At 42.0% G+C, this 11167-nt stretch overlaps 1 protein-coding gene across 10 annotated transcripts in view; it reads right to left on the bottom strand.

Annotated features, from left to right (window-relative positions):
- The window catches only part of sash1a (SAM and SH3 domain containing 1a), a 159108-nt gene that overhangs the window by 12672 nt on the left and 135269 nt on the right, over window positions 1–11167 (bottom strand). For 7 of the 10 annotated variants that reach the window (XM_020589787.1, XM_020589786.1, XM_020589793.1 and 4 more), the window contains 7 exons: window positions 8278–8413; window positions 6776–7752; window positions 4705–4779; window positions 4362–4505; window positions 3114–3246; window positions 2553–2722; window positions 1175–1384 (listed from right to left, as the gene is read on the bottom strand). In XM_020589787.1, coding sequence (XP_020445443.1) covers window positions 1175–1384; window positions 2553–2722; window positions 3114–3246; window positions 4362–4505; window positions 4705–4779; window positions 6776–7752; window positions 8278–8413 — 1845 coding nt within the window. The remainder of the gene's footprint in view (window positions 1–1174; window positions 1385–2552; window positions 2723–3113; window positions 3247–4361; window positions 4506–4704; window positions 4780–6775; window positions 7753–8277; window positions 8414–11167) is intronic. The other 3 variants (XM_020589790.1, XM_020589794.1, XM_020589795.1) reach the window with 2 other exon arrangements.

Here is an 11167-nt window from a genome sequence, read left to right as displayed (position 1 = left end):
CTTTTCTTCTTTTGTCTCTCCTCTATCCACTCACCCCAACCGGTCGAGGCAGAAGGCCGCCCACCAAGAGCCGGGGTCTGTCGGAGGTTTCTTCCGTTAAAGGGAGTTTTTCCTCCCCACTGTCGCCAAGTGCTTGCTCAAGGGGGATTTGTTGGGTTTTCCCTATGTAATAATAGTGATAACAGTAAGGTCTAGACCTTACTTTGTAAAGTGTCCTGAGATGACTTTTGTTGTGATTTGGCGCTATACAAATAAAATTTGATTTGATTTTGATTTGAAAAGACAGAAATCTGAGACCCACTGCAGAAAATAAGTGCTGCACCCTGAAGCAGGAAAATCTGTGCTTTACATATTGCTATAAAAAAAAAAATCCCTCTTATAACCAAATGCAAATGATGCTTATTTATCCTGGATAAATAACTGTGGGACCAGAATTTATTTTTACTGTTTCATCATCAACAGGCCACAGAAAGGAAGGAGTCATTAAAATACCTGGTAAAGAGAAGGCACACTGGCTGCAAACTGGAAACGCTTTAAAAAGTGTGTTTAGTCTAACTCGCCCACTCCAGGAATCTGGTGGTGACTAAAGTGACTAACTGCTCTAATGCACTTGTAACCTCCAGGCTTGCAGCTTAACTCTGCCTTGCAACATTAATAATGTGCTCTGGATCTTTAATCTGTAACTCAGTCTTTAGGCTGGCCAGTGACAAAACAGACAATCCACAAAGCCTCTTTCGTTGTTTGGGAGGAGATGATACCAAGCTCGCAGCTAAGAGTAGGTTCTGATGAAAGATGAGAGGCATTTGTTGGGGTGTGGTTGTAAGAATGTGGGTGGTAATGTTTGGTCATCAATGTCAGATCAAACATTCTAAACTGTGCAGCCTGAAATTTCCTATGTGGTATTTATATCTGCTTGTCTGCAATTTTTTTCTAGATATTTGACTAAAACAACATTTTTATTGACTTTTTAAGATGTTTTCTCTTATGAAGGTACCAGATGGGTGGGATTCTTTGACAATACACTGATTTTTATAAGGATTAGACAAAATCCGTGACACTGTACTCATTTTACTGCCATTGAGTTCTTGTGAACTGACGTGATCCTGTAAATCCAATATGTTGTATTTTGTACTCAGAGCAGGGCAATACCAAATATAGCACAACAGCATTCCACCTTGAGGTTGATGCGCTCCAACAGCTCCTCCACAGAGTTGGGTTTGGGTGGTCGGCCCTTCCTCCTCCTCCTCGTGGGCCTTTTGGGTTTCTCCTCTTCTTCACTTAGCACATCCACATAGATGAACTTGAAGGTGCCCACTTTGTTGTTCAGCAAGCCCATCCACGTTCCCATGGGCGGCTTACTGATAATGTCAATCACATCACCTCGCTGAAGGATCACAAAGACAAGAAATCAGGCAACATTTCCCAACTCTGGCTTTTACACTTTGTCCCTGTTGGCTGTTCAGAAATATTAACGCCAGCTTGTTAAAACTGTCATCAAATCCACAAAATGTAATTCAAAGGAAAAATCGATTGTGGGTGGTAGAGCGGTGTTAATTTCAATTTGACTTTGTTTTAGTTTTAGTCTTTTGACGAGAATACATTAGTTTTAGTCAAATTTTAGTCAATAGAGACAAAATAAATGTGTCTAGTTTTTGTTAATTTTTAAACCGTATTTTTTTTTACCACAGTTACATGTTTTTCCCATCTATTGTGAGGTTTGTGGAAAATGGTGTTCTATTCACAGTGTCCCTCTGCTCTGCAGAAGTTGGACTTGCTCACATTTGTACTAAAATCCTCTTCACGGGGTTCAGCTTGAGAGGTGATGCTAAATTGTCAGATAACATTAAAACAGTGATCTCTGCAGCGAAACTTTAGAGATGATTTATGGTTGACCGCCCGTATTAATTCTGGAACTGAATGATAGCAAGACAAAAGAAATCCGGCTGAAAGGAACATTGTTACATCTATATCTACAGCGTTTCATGTTAAATTATCCTACCCTGTCATTAGTGTGCTGCTGCACTTTCCTAGTGTGTCCCAGCAGTTTAGGTATGTAATTCTCTGGATTGTAGATGAATATGATTCATAAACCTGTTTCTTTCAGGAAACGCTAACGCCAGAGACAGAATGTTACTGAATGTAAAACAGCAGTTAAACACATTAAGCGGCTAAGTCAGCTCCTGAACAGGAGATATTTTGGCTGGTGGAGGAAACAGTTTTATTGATCAGTACCTACGGTTTGTAATTCCACAAACGTGGCAGGTTGTTAAATTACTTCATTCATCTGTCTTTCACATTATCCTTTACTTTTTATTTGTTGATGAAAAATATAAAACATTTTGTCATAGTTCTCTTTATCAAATTTTACTTTTTATTCAGTTTTGTTTTCATCCTGAACAACAGGTCATCAACAAATATTTTTCATCATAGTTCTCATTAAAGAAATAAACACTGTGGTAGAGACTCCCAGAGTTATAAGGATTTGGTAACTGACTGTGTACACAAGTGACTACAAAGTCACTGTGCATAATCATAGCCAAAGTATGTTTTACCTTCAGTTTAAGGGAGTCGGAGTCATAGGGACTGGGGGTGAAGTCAGTGTGGACTCTGGCACGACCACAGAACGGTCCTCTGTAAGGTGGCTCCTCGTCGTCGCCATCCTCCGACTTCACACTTTCTCTGTTACTGGCTGATGAGTCGGTGGTGCTTACTGTCTGACCACCTATACACAAAGACATATACTGTATGTGATCATGTATATAAGCTAGAAAATGACTACATTTGTTACTAGCCTTTTGTCATCCTGGAAGAGACCACTCATTTAGTAGAGTTTTTTTCTTTTTCACCGATCTGTGTGATGATGCACTGTCATCCTAGAACTACATTACTGAACAATATTCTTAATGCACTCCATTGGCTGCCAAAGTGTAAAATGAAATCAAGAGAGAATGGTTTGAAATTATGGAGGAGCAAAAGCTATTTTCTAAAACCTTTTCTCATATTCACAATAGCAAAAAACATAAAAAGGTATGCTGTGCTACCTACAACCCATTTAAAAATATCAGCCTTAAAAAGCTGGTATGCCTTTTCTAAAACAATGGTTCTTGTCTTACTCATTGAACTCTGTCCGCTGAGCGAACTACGCAGACTTTCCACTGAACCTCCAGCCTTAAGCTTTGGCTTTTCCAGAGAGTCAGTGTCAGGCTGAGGGGACTGAGGGGAACCAGGGGCTCCATCCGGACTGGACTGCAAAATAGAAAGACAGGGAGAGAGAGAGAGAGCACATGGGTAACAAAAGGACACAGTGGAAAGACGCAAAGGTAATGTTGTGCAGTTAAGAGATGAAAAGATGTGAGGGATGGGAACACGTGATTAAGAGGTAGCACTATTAACAAAAATATTAAACCAATAAAACATTATAAAAACTCTTTTCTCTTCTGCCTGCTCTATTAGCCCTCACAGTCCAATGTCAGAACAACTTATTTCAAAAGGAATTGCATTAAATTATGGTACAATTTTATTTAATACTTAAATGATTTAGCATAAATCATTTAAGATCAGGAGCTAAAACATATTTTAACTTCTGATTTTGATCTTTTCAGATGTCCTCTGAAATAATAAAATAAAAAACGAATAATGAACAAACAGCAACCAGTATTACAAACATCCACTAGGAGGCAATGTGGTCTATAAAATATCCATGGTTGAGCCTTTGCAGTTAAGTTTTCTCTGCTCTTTCCCAACCAATGGCTCCATGACTCCTGCCAGGATATGTGGGTCACAGTGTCCATCATAATGGACAGATGTTCAACTGAAACGATAACGCGTTCTGTAAGGTGACATTCAACTGTAGAGCTGGACAGAAAACTGGTAGAGGTACTGGATGCCCAGAAAAATTAGGCTAGAGCATAAGAAACAGCCGTTACACAGTCTTATTTCCTAAGAACTAGCCTGGGGGAGACTTGCATCACTGCATGAGCTCAGCATGAAGCACACACTCCACCCAACACACTGGGCCCAGGGAGAGCATAATCCACATGGGTATGTGTTTAAGTGCTCTGTGTTTATTTTGTAACTAACACAAATACTCCCACCCACTCACAGCCTGTGGACAGAATCTGTGGCTCACACTGCAAAGCTTCCTCTAAATGTTTGCAGAACATGGGAATCTTTTATTTCTTTACAGCTGTGCTAAAGATTAAACACAATGTGTGGATTTGTGAGACCGCTCGTGTTAGCTGCTCCATTCTAAATAAAGTTAAGGTGCGACTATGATCACACATAACCCAACTGCACAGAAATAAGAAAGACATACAATGTTCATTGTGTGTTGTGTGTGTTCAAATGTGCTTGTGACTAACCTGCTCAGACAAGGAGCTACTATACTTTTTCGACATGCGTTTCCTCATCGTCTCCTTGACCGACTTCACCTTCTTGCCCAGTGAAATTCGGGAGGTAGTGGGGGATTTGACCACCTCTCTGTATATAGGCTCCTGTTCTTTATTCTGTTATTTGAAAAAAAGGATGGACAGCGGACAGACAGGTAAGAATGAAAGAAGACGGGGATAAATCGGGGGAGATTGAATAGCAGAAAACAAAGAGCAGGAAGATTATAAAAACATGAGAGGAAAAAAAGAGGAGAAAATGTAAGTTAGCATGGCAGGAGAGTTCATCTTGTGAATTTTACAAACTGTCAGGACTCACGTTGGCTTCGGAGCCTGTGTTGACCACATGGAGCGAACGATTGGACAGGTCAAAGCCTCCAAAGCTGCATGTTCTCTGTGGGAGAGCCAAAACACAAGAACATGAGGAGGTCACATTAAAGGAACTCCCTGTCCACAGGCATTAAGGGTCAACTGACACCGATTCATGCTCAGCACAGCACAGGCAGTTGTTTGACGCATGTACATGGGTATATGGTTTGTATATACTGTACACTATGGGGGTGGGGGGCATGATGTCGTATGGGACTGTGGACAGCCAACAGACATGATGTAACACAAATTGTTATACAAGCTCCTCTTTAAAACTGCAAGTTGCTGCAAGGCTCTAGCTGTTACACTGTCTGTGGAGAGACACAGTTGGCATCAACAAGTTGGTCATGTGCTCTAAAAACCCAAATCCCTGGAGAAAATACTGAACTAAATAAAGCCGTTCTGGATGTGGCCAAAGTGAATGCATGTTTATTGCATTTTAGCCTGATGCAATTTGTCTTGTGGTTAGTTATGATAAATGCAAGACTGAGCTTAGCATGAAAAAACTCAACATATAGGCCAATTGCTTAGGACTGACAATATGTTACTCAAACATTTTCAGAGCGAGCAAATGACTTCTGCTACAAGGTGATGTAAAGATTTTTCTTGACTTTAGAGGTTAGGAGCAAGATAAGGGGAAGACACACATGGGAACCATGTCATACAAGGAAAAAGAGTTTCTAAATCTTCCTCAAGCTCCGCAATAGGTCACAAACAAACATAAAGACAGACATGCAAGTAAAGCATTTGCCAAAAATGCTCAAGTTCAAGTGGGACAATTGAAGACATTTATCTTTGGCTCCAAAAACTTTTAAGCGACCCAATTATAATCTCACAAACCCTGGGTAAAACAAAAATCTCCACGTGAAAATAAAATGCACATTAAGAGAAATGTTTTTATATTAGATGTCCACAGCTGCAGTCCACTTACAGCTGCAGTCCCCTTCCTAGGAAAAGCAGTTTGGAGAACAAATATGTTTCAAGAGACGTCCAAACAAAAAACTGTGATGTCAATGTTCGATGAAATGAACATGCACCCAGAAAACAAAAGTCTTTTGAAGATAATAACGAGGAAAGAAATATACAAACAAACAAAAAAACATCTGCAACCATAGAGGCACGGGCCAAAAAAAGGACATGAAAAGCAAAAACAGAAAAAGTGGATTCAGAGAATTTTTGGATGAGAACGATCTCCAGTGATTTCACTAGAACACGATAGGATTCAGGTTCCCTCAAAGCTGCAAGATAGCTCTTCTATATCACCACCTAGATATGTGTCACTACTTCTGTTGATACACACAGGCTACAACGGTTAAGGCGACTGCAAGACAATCAAACCTCTTCATACTGCTTAACATTACAAAGTTGGCCTTTTCCATTTACTGTGCTACAAGTAATTAAGCACTAGTTGTTTCCACTTTTCTGTTGCTATACTCAGCCATACATGATCACTTTGAAAGCTGATAAGTGTAAAGAAACTTCAGTCATTCACTTAGTATGTCTTTGAGGCTAAGTGCTGTGCAGCTTCTAAGGACAAGCAGCTTCAAGCTTGTATAACATCTCCTCTGCCCACAGGGATTAGTGTGACTGTGTGTGTGTGTTCTCCAGGGACCTGACATTTATAAAAGGCAGTTATAAAACCTCCAAAATGGGGCACTGCACTTTCCATAATAATTTCATATTCACTTGAAATAAAAAAGGTTTAAAGCCAAAGGCATTCACTTAAAGGTCAAAGATGATGATAATCCTCCAAGGGCATTCACACAGTAGGTCTGTGATAGATATGCCAATTTGTGCTGTTTTCAATACATGCACGGCAACAATACTTCAATATGGACATTTTCCCCCCAAACAGGCTATATTAAATTAATGAGTTTAAGACAATTGACCTGTTATGTCTCTTTTGCATGTGTTTGTTTGCTACACTTTCCACTATAACCCCTGAGCTATTCTGCAACTTTGAAGTACACCGAGTCCTGCTCACACGAGGCGGTCGATTTAACTTCATGGACCAAACTCACAGACTTCTGCTGGATGCGCAAGAGCACACGCTTGGTGCAGCGGTCCACACTGGCAGCCCACTTCCTGTCTGCCTCGCGGTCCTCCTCCAATAGACAGCGGCGCTCAGCGCGGCTGAGGGTGACTGGGCGGACCAGCTGGGCCCAGTTGAGGTGACCGTACAGGCTCCGTTCAACAACATAGGTGATGTTCAGCTCACTGACTGCTGTTCGACCACGCAGCCTGCGAGAGGGGAACACCCAGCTCCCTCCCCCACTTCCAAAACCCTTTGATTTGGCTACATCACAGCGAGCAGGGGAGGAGGGAGTGACAGAAAGGGGGGAGACAGGGGCCTTGGCATTGCGCGAGCGCTGGTACAGTAGGTGCTTGGTAGAGTAAGCATAGTTAGGGTCAGGCTTCCGGTGCGCCCAGCTGCCATGGTGTCGGTTGGCAGTTTGGGGTTTGGGGCTGCCTTGTGGACCATCATCCAGGGAGATCAGGAGGCGGGACTGGGTGTGCGGTTTAGGACGAGGTTTGGTGAGGCCATAGAAGGCGTAGAGGGCCTCGTTGTTACTTACCCCATGGGAGATGGAGCTGAGGGCCTTCCGCATCTCGCTGTTGGTTGTGGGCCGTGACAATTTTCCCTCGTCATCCAATCCACAGCCATCCAATTCTGAGAAGGAAGAGCCACTACCTCCAATGCCGGAGATGGAGCCTCCTAAGCCCCCGGAACCAACCGGTGTTCTCCTGGGGGGCCGGATGAGACCGTGGGTACTGGAAGACTTATTGAAGGTTTTGACCAGCTTGTGTCCGGACCAGGTGTCCAGGCTGCTGGAGGAAGGGGAGGTGGTCAGACTGTCTGTGTCTCCATCCAGAGAGAGTTGATCCTGGGTGAGGGAGGGCAGAGAGGCCTCCTTGGGTAAAGGGGGCTTCTTTAGGACCCCTGTATACAGAGCTGTGTTGTCCTCACAGGTGGGAGCTGCTTCCAGATTCAGAAAATCTAAAGTAAAAGACAGAAACATCAGAAAGGTTGTTACTTAGGATTTAGAGATGAGATTCTGTACAGTCTCATGACCCATCTGTGGTTTTCCAGACCACAGCTAGACAGCAAAACATTTCAAAACACATTCTTAAGGTCTGACTATCAGGCAAAACTCATGACAGATGAGAATATAATATGTACAGTACTTTGGGGGAAAAAAGCTTTGCTTCTAACACTACTTATTCATTTCTAATAACCTTCAAATGGAAATACAACTTGAGATGGAAACAATGCACTATTAAATTTTATTTCATTTTAGTGAGGATCAAAAGCTCAATTTAGTGCTTAAAACTGATTTTTCAACATTCAATTTTTGCAAGTAACACAAGCAGTATTAAAATTTGGATACAGTGCAAGTAGGATGCCTAAAACCATGACCTTCATGTGCCTAAAAAAATATGACACGCAAACATCAGTTGATTGTTATAAACAAATTTGAACTCTAAGATAACCACAGGAATTCATCATTTAAGAGTCACCAACCTTCAGAGCCATGTTTCTTGACCTCTTCCACCTTGATGAGTTTTTTCCTGACCCGGCGTGTCGAGTTAACCAATTTATGAAGCCGCTTAAACTTCACTGAGTCCTCCGATTGCTCATCGTCTGACTGTTCACGAGACTGGTGGGAGAGAGTAGGGAGGGATGATATAATAAAAAGGAACAGACAATCAAACACTATGTTAGACAAAATCCTATGTAAAAAGAAATGGGTAAAGGGAGGGAAGATCTTCTTTCCAGGTCAGTGTAATGATTCACGAAAGAAGCTGTAACAGGAATGAATGGCTTTGGTTTTTAACTGAATTTTAATATAAAAAATGGTAAGAACAAATAAATGGATTAAATAAACCACACTTTGACAAATATACTTTTAAGGATGCTGTTATAAATGCAACAGGTCACAGCATTGTTTAGGATGGAGCCAAAGTTAGTGATGTGAGAAATGGAGGACTGGAGGAAGGATGGCAGCACACTGCATTGTGTCAAGCCCATATTCACAGTAAACAGAAAAAAACCCCGCACTGAAATAATGAACCAGATGACACAGCAATAAAAAATGGATATAACTGCATGACACAATGAATCAGTGTTACAGTAAATGCTTTATTTGGTGTTATACTGCCTCAGAAGCCATTCACTCCGAAGGAAAACAAAAGACAATGGTCATATATTACAGGCGTCACCATCCTCTCTTTTTTTGGGGGTTGATGGCCACTGCATTTAAACTCTCTGCACAGTGGCAGTGGGGTGAAAAGAGACAGATTAATGAAGTCATTAACAGTTTCATCACTCACACACCAAAAGCCTTATTTGCGCTACACACATACACACAGAAACACCCCAAGCTGTGTGCTATGGTCTTGAGGTAATGATGGTGATGAGATGAGCTTTCGCATGAAGACTGTTTGGCAGAAACTACCCTTATAATCATGGAACTTAAACAACTTTAATTTGTTTTTGTTTGGCACTGGTTTCCACAGCAACACCACCTCTCTGATGACACGCTACCATTGGCATGGTTAACTATCGCTTGCGGAAGAACACACAATCGCACAATACAGGACAGAGCAGACCTGCAGGGCTTAGCTCTGTGTCTAATAAAATGCAGTCATCTCTTGCAACTCTAAATCTAACAAGCAAGAAACCGCTTTCTCTGTTGTTGAGTCTAGACCACAAGCAAGGCTCAGAGGCTGCTGACATGCAGTAGGGATGATGTTAATAACTGTGGTTTCATTGGAGCAGAGCAGATCGGACACTGTCCCCAAATCCTTGATGGAACCACATCACCAAAACAGCATGATGACCTTTCAATTCCTGCAGGGAATCGTGTGTTTACAAAACCTTAATTATTTCCCATATGGAAAAGGAAACAGCATTAATCAATGTAGCATCATGCAAGTCAGTTCTGTCAGGCATTTCTCCCTTTAGCATCACCTCACCACTTTCAGAGGTTTTCTGTCAGGTCAGCAGAGCAGACCAAAGCTGAAGTACTGCAATTAGTTTGAACTGAAACTGCAGAAAGAGGTGCTCAAATTCCATAACTCTACTGTCCCACAGCCCAGTCCTCCCTGACAACTCCTCCACTGAACCACACAATTCTGGCTGCAGTTGTGATTCCTGTGACTTTCCATTTGTTCTGGGTGGTGCTCAAGAGTATTAACCTCAGAGAATATGGTGTAATAACAAGTCTCTATCCAAGAGGACTGATAAAAGAGAAGGTAAAAAAGTGAGTGAGTGACTCCAGCAAAAGTTGGATTGGCATTGAGTCCTGGACTCCACTACTATAAATAATTACCAAGAAGAAACTGTTTCATATGAAGTCACTTTGTTATATGACTGATGTGTTGGGATGACTTGGTTCAGCCAACTGCTTTTGTAGTTAACCCACATGAGTTGGTCTTTTCTGTGTGCGACAGAAGGAGAAAAGTAACAGGAGATGGTAAAGAGGCGACAGTAATATATAGGTCCCAACCCAGCTCTGATGAACACCAGAGCCACACAGAGAAAGACAGCCAAACTTATGAGGCCATTAATCAAGCAGGGCTGAAAGGCCACTTTCAAAAACAAGTCCAAACAACAATTCCACCATCACAATTGCCATTTCACTTCACATATTACTTTGAGGATCGTTCCCACAACTTGGGAGATGCACTTAAACTTTGAAAACTAGAAACTACCTTCCTCATGGTGCAAAATCTTTTTTGTCCATACCGCAAAAACAGAACAGGACCCTCTAAAACCAAACTCTATTAAGTGCACCGTTGTGCCTTAAAACTTACCGCCTCTTTTTTAAGAGCACAGCAGCACTTCCTGTGTTAATATCCAACAAATCGGCAAGAGCGGGTTCAGCAAATCCATTGTCCACTGACGACATTCTCACGCATGCATGATCCAAAATAATATCTGTGCCCCTGTGCAAATGCTGGCAGACACAGATGCAGCCTATTAGTGAATTCAGTTTGGAGGAATGAGGGACTGTTTGGAACTGCGGTGCTGCACAGCTAGTAGAGAAAAGGCGTGTTGTGCATGAAGAACAATCCCGGCATTTGATCCCCTCTGACCCTGCCTTGGCCCCCACATTGCTAATGGCCAGCCCTGGAATGTGGGCTCCCATCGCCGGGGGACGATAAACCAGAGAAAGACAGCATTAGAGAAAGGCAAAGAACTTGATATTATAAACATGCAATGTAAGCTACACACTTGTACTGTATATTCACATGTCTGTGTACAAGTGTACAAGCACACGCAGACATGCAGAAATATTAACTATTTGAACTTGGGAATGACCTAATTCCATCTGAGGGAAGAGGGGCAGTACATGACACCAATGGAGGCCCCAGCAGACTAGAAATATTTCCTAAAGTGGCCAATTTTG

The sequence above is a fragment of the Monopterus albus genome, unplaced genomic scaffold, assembly GCF_001952655.1.
Source record: "Monopterus albus unplaced genomic scaffold, M_albus_1.0 scaffold9.1, whole genome shotgun sequence".
In the NCBI taxonomy this organism is placed as follows: Eukaryota; Metazoa; Chordata; class Actinopteri; order Synbranchiformes; family Synbranchidae; genus Monopterus; species Monopterus albus.
The sequence above is the reverse complement of the archived record's forward strand: the minus strand, read 5'-3'. Positions and strand labels throughout refer to the sequence as shown.